Source organism: Lodderomyces elongisporus, chromosome 1 (genome assembly GCF_030384665.1).
Source record: "Lodderomyces elongisporus chromosome 1, complete sequence".
In the NCBI taxonomy this organism is placed as follows: Eukaryota; Fungi; Ascomycota; class Pichiomycetes; order Serinales; family Debaryomycetaceae; genus Lodderomyces; species Lodderomyces elongisporus.
In genome coordinates, this window is record NC_083673.1 from 84,808 (window position 1) to 102,407 (window position 17,600).

Genomic DNA, 17,600 nt, shown 5'->3' on the forward strand with positions numbered 1-17,600 from the left:
CAACGACAGCTCTTCTACAATAACATATTCAATGGAACTGGAAGATTTCAAGAAGATAATACAGGAGAGACTCGGTGCAGACTTGGTGCTTGTGCAGGACATGTCGGGTGGTTGTGGTCAAGCATTTGCAGTAGTGATTGTATCCAACAAGTTTAATGGAAAGAATAAATTAGCAAGACACAGAATGGTCAATTCGGAGCTAAAGGAAGAGATTGCTGCTATTCATGCATTTACACAAAAGACTTATACCCCAGAAGAGTACGAAGCAGCTGAGCGTAGTTGATAAATGTCAAAGTATGGAGATGGAAGATGACCACTGGAAAGATGCGAAGAAGAGAGGAAGCAAGGTTCTAGTTCTATTTCAGGGGAAGAGGGGAAGGGGGGGAGAAAGAGGGAGAGGGAGAGGGAGAGGGAGTAAAGAGTTCGGCAAAAGATATCATCTGTATTTTGCTCATCAAGTCTTGCACGAGTTTCAAATCGAAATAAAAGAGGTTAACATTCTTTTCTTTTCGTATTTTTTTTCCACCACCCTTTCCTTGTTCTTCTTTTTTGCTTCTTTTTTTGTTTTCATTAACGTTGTGGAATTGAATAAGATATACAAGGTAAGCTTAATACTCAAACAACTAACAAAAATATCGAATTCCATGGTCCGCTTTTAATCAGCAAGAACTGCATGTGTATATATTTGTATATATGTATCTATCATAAGCTGTTAAAATCAGTTACAGGATACTTTAACAACAGATTTAAAGGTTATTCGCACATTCAAGCGTGAGTTTTCTCCAATTTCCACCAATTTCCTCTTTAAAAAAAAAAACAAAATATTTTTTAAAATTATCCGTCTCACAATCATTTTATTGCCCTTTAAATAAATGTCCTTTTATACTGTTTTCTATATCTAAGCATCACTAATAACCACAGCACTGTGAGCAAGGCAAACATAACGATAATCACTCCTGGAAAAGAAGCCAAGCCCAAACTCGAATGCGCCAATAATCCAATTAAAGAAGGGATCCCTGCTGCCCCACCACCACCAAAAGCACAAATAAAACCAATACCAACGGTTTGCAAACGTGCTGGCAAAATAGCCAGTGCAGCGACGATTGTGGTGGGGAATATAGGACCAACCACCGCACCAGTAACAAAAACCACAATAAATAATAAAATCACCGCATGAGTGAACAGAAGCATATAGAATGCAATGTATCCAAGCAAAGACAACACAATGTAGACCATGTTTGCTATTAGTTCAGTTTTGAAAAAATGAGCAGTAACAAAGCCAAGACCAATTCGACCAGCGGTTAATCCAAGCCAAAACATTGTAGCCATATGCGATGAAGCAGTGTATTTCCAGTCCTTCAGCCTCATTAGGTAGGTCACCAACCAGGCGCCAAACGCTGATTCTCCTCCAACATATATAAACAAAATGGATGCAAAACCCCAAATGAGAGGCAGCTTGAGTGCCTCGCTAAATGAAACATGGTGCACATCGTCTTCACCAGAATCACTATTGTTATCAAGATCTTCCAGCCCTGAAGAAGAAGACATTTCGTTTAAGTCATAGTCATCTTGACTTGAAGACAGATCTTGCAAATCATCCAATTCTATTTCGTGTTTGGAAGTTTCGTGGCGAATTTTCGAAAGATATTTGTATTTCTTAGGGGTCTCGAGTCGAAATGTGTATGCAATCAATATTAAGATTGAAGCTCCAATAACTGCAAGGAGTATGTAGTAGGTGTTCCATTTCCATGGGTTATTGGGCTTTTCGAGCAAAAACGTAATGAGACTTGGAGTGATGAGACTACCAATCCCCCAACATCCATGCAATATACCCAATAGTTGATTAGAGTCAACGAGGTTAGCAATCCATGAGTTTAGAGATGCGTCCAAAGATCCCGAGCCACATCCTGCAAAAAAATAGGAAATCAATAGGACAGCGAATGGTGGTTTCATGGAAACAGCAAGATAGGCTGATGTAATGAGTGTTGCCCCCATAACGGCTACCCCACCAACACCCAAATTCACATGGCTAACATTGCTGCATATTGCCATCACCAAATACCCGGTGACATTCATAAGAAATATATAGCTAATCTCTCGATCATTGATTTTATAGTGTTTTTGCAATTCTGGAATCAAGGTTCCTATTGCTTGGTCACCAAGACCAAACAAGATAAAGACAAGAAAGGAGGCTGTTAGTTGGATTATGAGTAACTTTGATTTTCTCCAATCGACGCTATCTATCAGTATGGTCTCACCCTCAAATTCAACGAGACCCACTGGTACATGTGATGGTTGATGCTGTTGCTGTTGCTGTTGCTTTAGTTGTTGCTGTAGTTGTTCTTGTTGTTGCTGGGTTTGGTGTTCATTTTCATGATCGTAATCTTGTTGATCGGGTGTCAAGAGTCCATCGGTAACTCCGACATTGATATCGGCTAGCTGATCCTTGCTCATATTGCTCTTTTTGCTATGAAAAAGAAGAACATGGTCTCCATCTTCTTTATTAGATTTTTTTTTTCCAATGAACAAATATCGAGGAGTGTATTAATATATATTCCGCAACTATACATACTATTGTGATGTCTACACGAACTATTTTAATCGCTCTGCGTTGGATCTGATAAAAATTCCGTACAAGGGAGGATTGATGAGTGCATAGAGTGGAACAAAGCGACTGGGAGTTTCACAAAGCAAAACGAAGCAAAAAAAAAAAGAAAAAGAAAAAATTTGGAATTAATAATGAAATGGGTAAAAGCTCGCAAGAATACATAAGTATGATAAATTAGGGATGCGAATTGATCAGTCTAATAGATCTTTTGTTTTAATAGTTAAGAGCAGTAGAGTACTGTATTGAAGGAATACTTTTCGAACTCAATCGATCTTTCATTTTCTACTACTGTTTCTCTTTTCCAGTTCTTTTCATTTAGTCTTGAACAGGAATAGATTTCGTTTTTTCGTTCTTGCTTCTTCTCTTTTTTATTTCAATCAAAACATAAAGGAGCACCTTGTTGTTTTTTCCAAAAGAAAAGAAATAAAAAAACACCCGCAAAACAGTTGACTAGATCTGAATGGCTTTTGGATCCAGGGGGGATGAGAAGGAGTAAAAAATTTCAGACGTGGCTTTAAGTTTTCCGCTCAGGAACCATTTCTGTTCTGTCCTCTGAAAAAAAAAGACACAAATCAAGAATCAAAAAAGTAGGAACCAAAATTTGATAAATATAAAATTTTAAAACAAAAATAAGAGACAGTCAAACGAGACAGATAGGTGTAGTTGAAAATTCGGATCGATTCACGCGGCCCGTAAGAATAAATATATTCTACAAGATTTGCGTAGAGAGACCAACAACTTTATTTACCCACGTTGTCTAACATGGGATCCTTTATTGGTTTCGCTAAAGAATTTATATTTCATATACACATAGACTCACGCACACACACATATATATATATTCTCATATATATGTATATGTATATATTCCTGAAACTATATGACAAAATATACTCTATACATATATCATTACAGAGTATGCTCTATATTTTACATTCTTGGTGAATAAGTATAGTACTTCTTTTTTTTCTTTTCTTTTTTTTTTTTCCTTTTTGAATCAAGGTACTTTTAACTTTAAGCTTTTTACAATGTCACCTCGATTTAGTGATAGCAACTTGTTTAAACCAATCAAAGTGGGTGACGGGAAAATAACTTTGAATCATAGGGTTGTACATGCTCCAACATCTAGATCTAGATCTACAGGCGATGGAAGTCATTTCCCGACCGATTTGATGCTTGAGTACTATGACTCAAGGTCAAGAAGTAAAGGTACCCTCATCATATTTGAATCTTGTTTAGTGTCCCCACGCAGTGGACTTGTTCCTTATAAGTCAGGAGTATGGTCCAAGAATCGTTGCAAAGCGTTAAAGAAAATTACCGACAAGATTCACGCAAATGGATCATACGTTTCGTGTCAGATATTTGCTCCTGGTAGAGTAGCAAATATCGAAGAAATGAAGGAAAAAAATCTTCCCTATACTGCACCTTCTTCCATTTACCATTCCAAAACCCAGGAAGAACAAGCAACAACACACAATTATCCTTTGCGAGCACTAACCATCGAGGAGATTAAGGAAATCCAAGACGATTTTGTACAAGCTGCTATAAACTGCATTGAAGAAGCAGGCTTTGACTTTGTTGAGCTTCATGGCTCTTCAGGTTTCCTTATAGAACAGTTTCTCTCGCCGATTTCCAATACCAGAAATGATCAATATGGAGGCTCAGTTGAAAATAGGTGCAGATTTCTTATAGAAATTGTAGAAAAGTTGATTGAACATGTTGGTGCTTCAAGAATTGGCTTACGACTTAGCGCATGGTCCCAGCATTTTGGTATGGTTTATCCTGAAAATGTTTATACTGATCACCCGCCATTAACTTTTTGTAACTACATTGTTGAATACCTTGAGCAAAAGAAAAATAAAGGTGACGAAATTGCATATGTCTCCATCTCAGAGCCAAGAGTATCAGGATCAACTGATCAGGACCCGAAGGATCATACAAATGAGCCATTGATCAATCGATGGAGCGGAATTCTTATTCGTGCAGGTGGATACGCAACCAACTATAAAGCTCAAGTCAATACTATTAACACCTCGCTTCTTGAACATGTCAATAGCGATGACCGAACCTTAATTGCGTTCTCAAGGCCGTTTACTTCTAACCCAGACCTTGTTGAGAGGCTTCGAAAAAACTTCAAGTTGGATAATTATCAAAGAGAGTTTTTCTATACCCACCTGTTGAATGGGTACTTGACCTATGGTGATTACATAGATGAACAATTGGATTCAAATCGCTTGATTTTCACAGACAGCGAGTTGAATCGCGAAGGCGTGCCCCTTGCTTGAAAGTGACAATGTTTCAAATAAGTAGAAATTAATTCATAGACAATTGCTTAAAAAACATACTTATATGGCGTATAACATTGTGCATCATAAATTAAATTTGTCGTTATTGAGCCTTTTGTTTTTAATTTTTTATAAAATGGAGAATCGTATTATCACTTGAAATTGGATTAGCTCGTCTTGAAAAAACAATCAAGCATCGTGAGTAGGGTGTTGACAATCAAAAGAGCGGACTGGACTTGTAATCTAGACATCCATCACATAATTCTAAAAGATTTGTAATGTACAAAAGAAAAATAAAGAAAAAGAAAAGATAATAAAAGATCGAAATTAAGAATTGAATTAAATTGAATTGAAAATAAGAAATTATTTGCAGTGATAAAGTTCACTGTGATTGAATGTGTATCGAAGTAAAGAATAGCGACTCTACGACATCTCTCCAACTATGAATTGCATCATATATCGATTCACAGCTTACAGGTAGATACTATTCTGTGATACTATTGTACTCAAATATGATACCGCTTTTCCAGATTATAGTCATTTGGTTATAAACTATGTTGTTAGTATTGGTGAAGCTATGTGGTTAGAATGTAATGTGCAGCATCCTCACACTGATAAAAGGTGAGTTTACTACGCGACAAAAAAAAAAGACATCGATAAAGAACTAGAGCAAGTATGTGTGAGAGGGAGAGCTTGATATAGATATATATTTATATTGAATATATAAATCAGACGTGTACGCATCTGTTTTCTCTTTCCTCTAAAAAAAAAAATAGCCTTCGCTTGAAACAAGGGAAAAAAAAAAGAAAGATTAAAAAAAGGCAAAACGGAGAAAGAATAGAGTAGAAAATCAGAAGCTTCCTGGCCTAGATCTTACACCTCGATCTAATATCTACAATATTTTCTTTCAACTACATGCTTTTCACTATACTAGATCTAAAGTTTAAAATCGATACCCAGCTGGACCTGTGATATCAATAGTATGCAAATATCTGATTCTGAGGATGAGGGCACTTTGGATTACAAATACATTTCCTCAACAGCGTTGCGGAACCGACTCTCGAAAGTTTCGTCTTTGTTTCGAGAAGATCTAAAGGAGCGGTTGGAAAACCTCCTCAATGCTCCTGCTAACTTCTTGAGCCCACAAGAGGATGAGGAATACCAGAGGATCAGCAATTATAATGTTATTGCCACAGCGGGATCTGATTCCGTTGCCACTTTTGACCATCATTTAAATGACCACAATCATGGCTCTAATCATCTTAATAATGATTTTCACGCCGAGGTGGAAAATGATGACATTCACAATTTGCAAGCCTATTACACGCGTCTATTTTCCAGGAGAAGCCTACGACGGCGCAAGTTTGCTAGTACGCACCCATACATTGCCGACCAAGCTTACTATTTGGGGCTTTCAGATGTGCAATATTTAAATGACTTGTATGAAGAGAATGGACAAGATTTGGAGGCAATCATTAAGTTACTAAACTTCAACTACATGGAACTTAAGAGAAAGTATCCTCGTGATGACAAGTATAGACACAAAAGTTTTCTTTCAATATTGGGAATGCAATCAAAAGCCGCACAGGACCAAGAACAGAAGGAGAGTGAAGTTCATAGAGGAGATAAAGATAATAAAGATGATGATGATGAGGATGATGGTGGATATGGAGTACTGGATAATCATCATGGCAGCCAAAGACTGCGCCAAAACACACAAAGTGATATTGAAGCGTTTGCACGGTTTGATGATGTCGCATACAATAGCCTGGACTCAGATATGTCTGATTATGATCTTGCTGCTGGTGGCAACAGTGATAATGAAAACGAAAGTGGAGGCGAAAGCGAAAGCGAAAGTGAGAGCGAGAGAGCTGCAAAGAGTGCGGGAGACAGTGAAGCCGAATCAGACTCTGGGTCGGAGGATGAACTATTCATCAGAGTCGGTGGGAGGTACAGAAAAGAAAAGTCCGCACTTCGAGGTGTCTTACCCGAATCTGCAAAACATTTACCCATTTATCAACCTAAGAAGCAAAGAAAAGTGGATAGCTCAAAGCAACCTCTTGAAAAAAGAAAAGGATTGGCAATTCGGAAGAGAACTCGAAGAATTGCTCCAATGGAAACTTTATCTGAATTTGTTGATGACAACACTGAAATTAATATCGATGAACCCATTTTCAATCCATTACTTGCATCACCTAACAATTATGTGGATTTGACGAGAGACTTTGATGACGACAATGTGGTTGATGTAGCAGATAGGACTCGCACCCTGGAAATTATCAGAGATGGTAATGACAACATCAGCAACAACAACCTCAGCAACGACAACAATCACAAGAACAGTGATGATGATGATGACGATGAAGAGGAGGATTTGGAGCATTTGCAGCATTATCAAAATGAACTATACAATGCTACTGATTATTTTGATGGAGATGAAGCTAAAGAGGATTACTCATTTGACCGTATGTTATCACACAATCCTCGACAAGTCTCCGCGACTCGTCCTCAGAAGAGGAGATTAAATAGGGAAAATCTCTTAGGAAGAGTGTCAGCGGCTAAAGCAAGGACAAGAAAAAGAAATACAACAATCGAAAGTAGGAGAACTAGGACTTTCTCTGGTGCTGGTCGCCAGAGTACTTCTACATCGCGTGTTGGTAGAGGAGAAATCAGTAAAAGACGAAAACTTATGAATTATAAACAAAACGAGATATTTATGCCTAATTCTGGTATTAGAAGGAGAAATATATTCCTGTTTGACTATTTGCCGGAATCTTTTGAAATAGCTGATTCTATTGAGCAAAGACAATTTGCGCAACCACCGAATACAAAGTTGGCGGGTCCAAAAGACCCAAAAGACCCAAAAGACCCAAAAGACCCAAAAGATGTCAGGAAAGAAAAAACAAAGCATATCAAGCGTTCCGATGTTATTGGCTTCAAAAGGGGCCCTTTGCGTAAATTATGGAGCAGAGACCCCAGCTCGTTTACTACTGATGTGGAAGCAGAAGAATTCAAAGATGCACATCGATACGCTCTGTCGTCTAGTATTCGAGATCATCGAGCACTTCACAGTGCACCTTCTTTCAATGTAGATAATTTTGTGAATAAAATCCAGTTGCAGAATTTAAGGCACATTCTAGAGAGTGGAAAAGCTATTAGTGGTATTACTGAACCTGTTCAGTTCAATATTGGCGATAAACTGGTAACTTTGACATTGTTAAATGTTGAAGCTTCAAGTCCAGTAATAGAGGAGGCTTTATCTCGTTTAGTAACTAAAGCAAAGCATTATACAAGGCAAGCATTTCTCAACTTGATCCGTGGCGTTATTTCGTGGTATTTACTACTGCAGAAACAGCCAACCACTAGGGAGTTTTCATTACTAGGATTAGTCAGCTCTTCATGGGTTGAGCAACCAAACGGAATTGAAATCATGTTTCGAACGCCTTATATTTTACTTCTTCAATATGTTATGGAGATTATTGGCGAAATAAATGGGGTTGAGGTTCAAAATAACAAACGAAGCTTTTTCGAAGTTGCTAGGTACTTCTGGACTTTATACTTTTTGAATTTCGACCATGATATTTACTACTCCATGAACTACTTAAATGGCAGCACGTCTTATGAAGCAGAATCATTTTACATCCTTAATACAATCTTGCATTCCAAAGGACTTTGGTTAGCTAGCTTGACGTCGGCATTAAGAGCTCATCAACCTTACGACAACTATAGATTGGTGGAATCTTTATACTGTATTATTAGACTAGCAAAGAAAAAAAGTAGCTGGGAACCCTTGCAAATAATTTTGGACAGGCTAAAGGATTCTCACGAAAACGAAAACAATTTACTGGATTTGTATAATCGTTGCCTTCAAGCCATATATTATATGAACACTTATTTCGACTGGCCGCTTGAAGAAAAGATATTATTACAATTATACCAAATAATTCAATCGCGAGATTTTGCAAACTTTGAAGATGAGATGGACATTCCTATTCTATTAGATGATTTTCGAACAAGGCAAGACATTCCTGGAACTACTTTTTTTGAAGGATTTTTGCAAGTATTGGTGTTATTTTTTTCCACCATAGAGAGTGCCTCTCAGATGAAACGTCTTGCAATAAAGTTTTTCAATTCTAATGACACGCAATACGGCAACCGTCAATTAGATCAAGTCAAGTTTGTTAACAAGTTTAATCTAATATTGGTTCTTTACCGTATCACCAAGATTGACTTGCGATCTCAAGTGGACAAAATGATTCAATCACTAATTCAAGTAAGTGACCGTCAATTTGTGAAGTTGGCAGTGTATGCGGTATTGTCAGTTACTAGGGTCACTTTGGAAAAGGGCATGAGAATACCGGTAACTGCTTTAAACGGGATTATCACAAAGGTGCTGTCACTAGTGTTTGACATACCTGGGGCCCATAAACTTTGGAAATTTTTGATTCGACAACTCAACAGTATTATAGATAATGAGGATGACTATATGTTGGTGCAATTTGTTTCCTTGGTAAAGGTAGACAACTTGCAACCAGAGTGCTATGCAGATATAATTTTGTTGTGTTGCAAAGTTGTTAAAAAACTATCAAGTGAACATAAAGCGGCAGTTGCAAACCTGGAATGGGCTTTGCAAATACTTAAGGATGCAAACAACTTTATATTTGGTCATTTAAATTCTAGAATGCAGTCATATAATGTAACTAACCGTTCAGATATGACAGATTCCACAATAGAGTTGTGCATTGAGTTTTGGGTGAATACATATGGCATATTAAGAGTCAATTGGGACAAACTCATTTTGCAGACTTTTTGTTTTATGGGAAATGAATATGCCAGGGACATTTTCTCGTTCCACTTTTACTCACAAATATTGCAACATGATAAATTGGAAAACCATGAGGAGCACATAATGGCGTTAGTGTTGCAAAACTTGTCATTGCCATCTTCTTCAAAGTATCTTTTACTGATTTTGCGTGCTATAAAACATTCTGGTTGGCAAGTTTTGTCTTCAAACGTCGTTTTACCTTTGCATTTTGATTACAAATCTAAAGCATCACTCATTGTTAACCTTTTACAAGCATGTTCGATTCACTCAGCAGTACTAACATTTAATAAGATAGTGCTAGGAGTAGTACAAAAAATTAGACAGGAGGTTCTTCAAAACATTGATTCATCTTATAAAGAGTTTTCATGTTTTATCATCACCAATCTATTAAATTTCAAATTCGAGTTGAACGATGCGGTGAAAAGTGTTATTCAAGAAGTTGCCTTGCTTTTAGGAATGACGAATCTTAGCGCTTTTGGATCCGACAAATTAACAGTTGAGCAAAAAGCTGATTCCATTAATTTACTAAATACAGTTCAGGTTGGAGACGAACCTGTAGGTGCATCTTTAGTTGAGGAGACTCGTGATCTCGCAGTTTTGTGCACTCTTTTGGAGCGCAATAGGGAAACTAATCAAAATACGAAATGGAAGATTGTTTTTTCTCTTTTAAGAGCATTTGTCACCAACGCTTTTGGGTACAATTATAACTTTCGTGACGAGAGTTTTGGACGTTTTATTAGAATGATTCTGGAAATTCTTTGGTCAATAAATGATAGAGACGCACAGTATATGAATCCTTATTATCAGAAATGTTTAAGATCAATTTACGGTTTTGCACTTTGGTGCAAGCACATCCTTTTCGAAGGTTACACTGAACCAGCATATTTTGAAGGCTTAGAAACATTTCTCGTTACTCGTGGCTTGAAATTAAACGTAAACGTCAACTTTGGTCCGAGCTTCAGTGTTGAAAAGCTTATTGATGATTTAGAAAGAGTTGAATTACTGGATATTGGTCAAAATCAGAATATTAACAATGAGAACGTTACGGTTGATATCACGGAAAACACCAGCGACATCAATAACGAAAGTGTCTATTGCTTAGACTACTAATATATATATATATATGTATATATGTATATGTATGTATATATGATTTGTAAATATAACGATTATTGTAAATCACGCTGACTTTTGATCAATCCAATTTCTGCTTCAAGCTTATCTCTTGCCTTCTTCAAGTCAAGCAAAGTCACCATTGCTCTCAAGAGTTCGTCGTACTTTGCCATGGTTTTTCGTGTTGGCATTATTGGTCGCATTGCGCTTCCACCTCCTGTTGGTATATCGAGCTCTTGAAGCAAAGCACTAACCAGTTTCAACACAGACTGTTTTTGTTGCAAACCCGGTAATCGTTGTTGAGATCGAAGCGAAACCCCGGGAGTCAACTTTTCGGTTCCATGATAATGTAATCCATACGCCTCTTCCTCTTTCTGTGTCAACTTTCTCAATAAAAGGTCGTGAATAGCGCCTGCCTCTTGCTTCATTGCAGCGGTCGTGTGATAGTTCTGTTTAAGCATATTCGACAAGTATTGTTGTAACAGCGTCTGGAATGTTCTTTCACGTTTAAATGACGATGATGCTGCTGGTGGAATTGGGGGAGGTACCGGATCAGGTGCAGAAACTTTTTGCAGCTGCTTCTTCTTTTGTTGTTTATCATATAACATGAGGTTATTATAAAGATTTGTGATTCCTTGCGAAGATTGGTATTGGGCAACATTATGCGCCGATTGCGGTGAGTCGAGTAATACAAGCAAATTTGACCTTTCCATCAACATCTTTTTAGCTGCCAACTCAAATCGTCTGGCTTCAATAACGAGAGATTCCTCTTCGGCAATTTCTGCAGGTGTCCTGAGTAACAAGTTTTCGAGGTATTGTTTCCGCTCAATCTCCTTCTCTTTGGAAAAAGACTGCAAGCTATCCAAAAGGTTTTTATTCGGAGTTTCAGATCTTTGCAAAATTTTGCTGCAAACAGTGTAAAAGTGTTGCTTTAAATCTTCTAAGCTGCGACCAGTAGACAGGAAACGGTCATAGACTATTGGCCATTTTAGTTCAAATGTTCGACAGAGGTCAAATAGCTCTTTTGTTTCTGTGTATGTCCACGGTTTTGTCAATTTCGTTGTATTTGATTCTGTTTGCAATGAATTTGTTTGCAGATTTTTATCAGTGGGATTTTCTGTAGAAGAAGCTTGAGTATCTGTGTCTTTCGAAGATTTCAACTCTGAGTTCTCATTCTTTTCGGCTGGAGTCTCTTTTGCTTCATCATTCTCTTTCTTTTTACTCTCCTGTTCTTCTTTTGTCTCCTCTTTCTCCTTTTCCTCCTCTTCCTTTTTAGTCTCTCCTTCTTTTGTATTCTCCTCTTCTTTTGTATTCTCTTCCTCTTTCTTATTCTCTTCATTTTTCTTAGTCTCTTCTTCTTTCTTATTCACCTCTTTCTTCTTTTCCTCCTCTTCCTTTCTAGTCTCTCCTTCTTTTGTATTCACTTCTTCTTTCGTATTCACTTCTTCTTTTGTATTCTCTTCCTCTTTCTTATTCTCCTCTTTTCTCTTATTCTCTACCTCTTTCTTATTCTCCTCTTTTTTCTTATTCTCTACCTCTTTTTTATTCTCCTCTTCTTTCTTATCCTCCTCCTTTCTCGACTCCACTTCTTTACTTTCCTTTTCAGCATCAATCCTCATAAGTTCTTCATAAACTGATTCCTCAACTAGTTCTGGAATCTCGACTTCGACATTGAATTTATCGAAGAAATATGGTTTCAGTAGCTGGTCTTCCTGAGTAAGTAAACTCTCTGACCCTTTGACCCAATGTCGAAACTCAACATCCAGCTCTTTGGGTTTGAAACTTATTCTAGTCCATGGACTGGGTTTAAACTTCCTCTTCTCCTTAGTATTTGAGGGGGTCACGCTAATAGGTGCTGTGTTTGGCCCCATGAGATTATAAAGTTCACGAGCCATTCCAGTTAATGGTTTTTGATTGGCATCGACTGCGGGGGAAGCCAACTTCTGACGCTTTTTAGCAGGACCTTTATCGTCCCTTTGAATATCAAGTACATCTAACACATCATTCGCTGACATCGTAAACAAGTAGAATCGTAAGAACAGTAGGGATGAAAAAGATTGGGTAAAGGAAGAAAGAGTTTAAAACGTATTTATTGTTTGTACTTTATTTGATAACCAAAATAATGCGCTTTTCAAAAAAAAAAAAAATTGACTTTTTCCAAATTTTTAATCTATTCAAAATTTATTTTTAGTGAACAAAAGTGTCCGTCCTCATACTTTAATATATAAGGAAAACTCCACCACAACAAATGTAAAATAAAATTTAAAAAAAAAGCAACAAAAAACATAAAAACAAAAAACAAACAAAACAAGCAGAAAAGATACATATTTCAACTATGTAAAATTTAAATCAACTAGATTAAGCTATGTAGTGATATAAATTTCTATCATTATCGTCTCGCTTCAAGTATTCCTTTTCAATCAAATCCTCTATTCTTTGTTTCATCATTACCACTGTAGGCTGAAAACGATTGCTCAACTGTCTGATCAATCCTTCAATCAACTCATTGTGTGACACTGTGCGTCTAGATTTAAGGATTCTAACAATTGCGGCGTTCAATTCGATTTTCCTTCCTTCAATGATTTGCGCGTTTACTTCGGCTGTTTCTTCCTCCTGTTCGGTCTTTTTGTTACTCTTGCCAGCTGTGACAGTCGCCAAAGATGAAGACATCTTTGATGATGATGATGTCGACGACGAAGAAGAAGAAGAGGCCAAAGACACTGTGAGCACTTTCACTTTAGGTGTTGGTGATTTGAATTTTTCATTGAGTCGGAAGGTATCAGAATCATTAACCTCTTTCGACATTGGACTCTTCACCAATAAACGCAGTCGAGGTGCAACTGCAATTGATTGCAAGTGTCTCTTGAGTTCTTGCAGTGGAATACCTGTTAATTCTACGATTTCAGTATAAGACAATACTTTGCGCTCTTCAAAGGCCAGTTTGCAAGGTCCATTTTTATCCGTCAACAGTGATTGTGGTGCAAACAAGAGCATAATTATTGCGGCAAATACTGGTAAATTAATGTCATAAGTTCGTGAAGGATAGGTTATCCTCATATCGATTGACCCAAACTTTGGAGACCAATGTAAGCTTCTGTTATCATTCTTTTTTCCAGAAGACCAGTACTCTTCAAATTCTTGTATAGTATTTCGAAGCTGTCTTGGCCACACAAACTTTGTTCCCGTATCGCCTCCATTTTCGGTTCCATTTCCATTCCTATTTCCTGATCCTGCTACTGTTCCATCTTCAATTGCTCGCTCTGTTTTCTCAAAACTTTTATAGTCCTTTGTTAAGGATTTTGGCCATACTGCAACGTTACAAATCTTCAAGTCCAAATCAATCAAGTTAGAAACTGGAATATTAGCTTTTGCCAAATAGCGTTTCCAGCCATTTGTAGTATCATTTGAGATCTTGATATCCTTACTCATTTTAATCACTTTATCGAGCGATGTCGTACCCATTTCCTCACACAATTTCGACAATATCATCTCTTCAACGTCATTGCCCTTGCTGAAAGCCGAGCCCAGAGTGCTCTTTGAGTTCAAAAATCTCTTTGCAAAATGATTGGCATAATATGCTTCAAAAGCATCTTTATCTTTTACAAAACGGAGGATTTGGATAGAATTGTTTATCAAATTCTCAATTTCGTCACCCGAGTGCGATGAAATACCTGTTCCGATATTGTTGATACCGGAGTTGGTTGTGGTCCTAATAGTGGTGGTTGTGTTGGTGTTGATGTTGGTGTTGGTGTTGGATTTGGTATTTGCATTTGATCCTTTTCCAAGCTGTTTGATGTTATAATCTATATATACCGAAAGCAACTCTGGAGCATTTATCTCGTTTTTGCCTCTTTTATTAGTTCCATTGATAAAATCTCTTATAGCAAACGCCAATGTCTGTTCAATCATGAAATTCACTTCAAAAGAACGATTCCACATTTCCATAATTTGAGCGCGATATTTCAAAACCAGTTCTATCCATTTGATTGCAAATTGCGTTTGACTAGCCGAGCTCGTCTTTCTTTCCGATGATGATGATGATGATGATGATGATGATGATGATGATACGGAGGATGATGATGATGAATCAAGTGAGTTTCTCACCCATTCTGGTAATGTTCCTCCCTGTGCAGTTATGGCGTCTTTTAGTCGAAGTCGGAGTATTTGATACTCGTCATCAATTCTGCCAACCAAATGATACAACATCTTCAAATCGGTGAAATGATACAGTTCTGGATTTCCTCTATTCTGTAAAGCATTGTGCAAAATAGGTTTCAACCAATAATCTAGGCCCTCATTGGATGCTAGCATTATTCCATCAATTTTATCCTTGATCAAAATATTGTTCATAAGGTTTGTCAATTTAGAATGTGACGACAGCGGTAGGTACATCTTGATTCTATTCTCCTCGCTTCTGATAAATTGTGTTACTGAGTGTAAATACTTAGAGCCCAGGTTAAGCGAAACAAATTCTCTCACAAGATCGGTGAAATACGATTCAGAGCTGGATAAAAACACAGGTTCAAAAATTGTTTGGTAGTAGTTATCTCCAAATGGAATTTCAGACGCGTAATTGTTTTCAATCAACAGCTCCATCATACTGATCAACTTGGTGATGTACATATTTGATGTAATAACTTCGCCGTTTCTGCTCTTTCTGATTTCATCTAAAATGATCTCAGTCATTTTAGAGCCGACTTCGTTGTTGTTGTACATTATGACGTTGTCTTTGAATAGTTGAATACCGAGATCATATATTAGTAGTCTTTTTTGTTCCTTAACATAAACTCGATTCAAGTACATTAGCACATCTCCCACAAACTTCATGCTTTGCAAATGCTCGTCCCATTCCTGTAAAAGTGCTTGCATAAACACCTCTGCATTTACCGATGTTTGAAGCAAATTGGCTCTCTGTTGCAAAAGATGCTCTTTTACGGTCTCGGCAACTTTTTCATACAACTGCTCTCCATGCTTCCGTATCACCAAGAGGTACGCTTTTCGGTAAAGTTGTTCATAAGATAGGTTGGATACATTTTTATTCTGGATTTGTGATATTGCGTTTTGCAATATTTCCCAATTTTTATCAAAGTCCACTACAGCTTCTGTAGAGCTTGAAACTGTAGATGAACTAGCCAATGATTTCCTTGGCGGTCTAATTTTCGATCGCCTAGTACCTGTCGGAGTCATGTTTGAATCAGATTTCAACAATGGATTAATTAAAAAAAGATGTGACTATAGTGACAACAGTGAAAGTGGTGTTGATAGAGATGTTGATGCTGATGATGATGTTTCTTTTTTTTAATGGGTACTTGATTGATGATGGATCGGGAAGCAAGTCGTGGTTGAGGCGCGCGGACTTAGATGAGTCCTCCCTCAATGCGTCTCTTTCAAATTTTCTAACGTTAATTATTTTCCTTTTGCCACTTTCTAGTAGTAATGAGACGGGCGCAAAAGCTTGGTGCACTCGTCCCTGTTCCCAATTCTCGCCGACCCCCTTCTTTAGCTTTTCCCCCGTCCCCCTTCCCCCATAGTCACAAGTTTTACAACAAAGACCAAGATTTTAGTTTAGAGGAAAACCAAAAAAAAATTATAGCAAACCTTCTTGGCTCAAGTTAAAAACATGGCCACGCAAAAAAGGAAATCATTTAATACTTATATCCGATTAATAAACATTTGCTTAGAAAACTACTGATTTATTATTACTTGTTGAGTGGAAACTAAAAAAATTAGTACGAATTCGATACAAAAAAGAAAAAAAAAATATTTTTCTTTTCCTTCTTATTTTTTAACTGGGTAATGAAATATACGACTTGTTCATTATAATTTAGTGAAAACAAAAAGTATATAAATGAGACAAATGTACTCTCTGTAGACTTGTATCAATTTATGTAGAATTATCAATAAATATCAGTTTATATGGTCACAACAAAGTTAAGCACAATCTAGTGGAGATTGAGAGGAAATGATCAGCCTACTGAATCTCTTCACTCATAGGTTGTGCTAAACAAAACTACAACTCACACTTAAACACTGTGTTGTTATTACAGCATCTTCAGATACTGGAACACTTTCTCAGAATGTGTATGGTTTAAGCATATAAATGTAATCGCTGTTTCTAATGAGCGAGAAGCAATATTTTGTGAACACAGCAGTCGCACACTTACGTTAAATACCGTGATTATGTGACATTTTGGTGGTCCCTAGCAGGAAGGTTTTTACCTTCCGAACAATTCTATACATTATGTCCATGCCAACACGAACTGGATGGATATCCAGCGATGATTAGTGTCATAGTGTTAAACAGAAAAACTGAGGAGTGACATTTGTCGCGAAAATGGATTCGACTCAGTATAATATAGCCAGAGTACCCTATCTGAAGAAAAAAAATAAGGGGGATGTGTTTAAAATTACACGAGTGTGGAGGGGAAACTCCCATTGGGTGGAAGTCCCATAAATCATAATGTGCACTAACAAAATAGTGAAGCAACAGCTTTGGCAGGGTAGTAGTCTCACACTACAAACATGCTACGGCTATATGCGGAGAGGTTAACTTTGACAGATGAAAACCTCCCGAATAAAATACATTTTCCCAAAAAATCGGAAAAAAAAAACTTTAAGTTTCCATATTAATCTTTCAAATAATTGAAGGGAGGTTGTAAACACAAAGGAGTATAAAAGTTGAAAATAACATGAGGTGTGAGTTTTTTTTTCCAGTAAAGTATGTGTAAAAAGTCACGCAATCTAAAAGTTGGCCCACTTTTAATGTGCT

The 17,600-nt window shown here is 37.2% G+C and overlaps 6 protein-coding genes across 6 annotated transcripts; 3 read left to right on the top strand and 3 right to left on the bottom strand. All coding sequences in view use genetic code 12, as the record gives it.

Moving 5' to 3' along the window:
• Positions 1-31: 31 nt before the first annotated feature.
• PVL30_000023 (uncharacterized protein) lies at positions 32-283 on the top strand (the record flags this gene model as incomplete). The annotated part of the gene is made up of 1 exon (XM_061119137.1): positions 32-283. One exon carries the CDS (start codon positions 32-34, stop codon positions 281-283), a length of 252 nt encoding a protein of 83 aa, XP_060975120.1.
• A 581-nt stretch (positions 284-864) lies between these two features.
• On the bottom strand, positions 865-2,454 carry PVL30_000024 (uncharacterized protein; the record flags this gene model as incomplete). Its single annotated transcript, XM_001527448.2, has 1 exon — positions 865-2,454. The coding sequence occupies one exon, from the start codon at positions 2,452-2,454 to the stop codon at positions 865-867; it is 1,590 nt and encodes a 529-aa protein (XP_001527498.2).
• Positions 2,455-3,636: 1,182 nt separating this feature from the next.
• PVL30_000025 (uncharacterized protein) lies at positions 3,637-4,893 on the top strand (the record flags this gene model as incomplete). Its single annotated transcript, XM_001527449.2, has 1 exon — positions 3,637-4,893. The coding sequence occupies one exon, from the start codon at positions 3,637-3,639 to the stop codon at positions 4,891-4,893; it is 1,257 nt and encodes a 418-aa protein (XP_001527499.2).
• A 982-nt stretch (positions 4,894-5,875) lies between these two features.
• On the top strand, positions 5,876-10,828 carry PVL30_000026 (uncharacterized protein; the record flags this gene model as incomplete). The annotated part of the gene is made up of 1 exon (XM_001527450.2): positions 5,876-10,828. The coding sequence occupies one exon, from the start codon at positions 5,876-5,878 to the stop codon at positions 10,826-10,828; it is 4,953 nt and encodes a 1,650-aa protein (XP_001527500.2).
• A 59-nt stretch (positions 10,829-10,887) lies between these two features.
• SWC4 (swr complex subunit) lies at positions 10,888-12,846 on the bottom strand (the record flags this gene model as incomplete). Its single annotated transcript, XM_001527454.1, has 1 exon — positions 10,888-12,846. The coding sequence occupies one exon, from the start codon at positions 12,844-12,846 to the stop codon at positions 10,888-10,890; it is 1,959 nt and encodes a 652-aa protein (XP_001527504.2).
• A 343-nt stretch (positions 12,847-13,189) lies between these two features.
• On the bottom strand, positions 13,190-16,018 carry PVL30_000028 (uncharacterized protein; the record flags this gene model as incomplete). The annotated part of the gene is made up of 1 exon (XM_001527455.2): positions 13,190-16,018. The coding sequence occupies one exon, from the start codon at positions 16,016-16,018 to the stop codon at positions 13,190-13,192; it is 2,829 nt and encodes a 942-aa protein (XP_001527505.2).
• Positions 16,019-17,600: the final 1,582 nt, after the last annotated feature.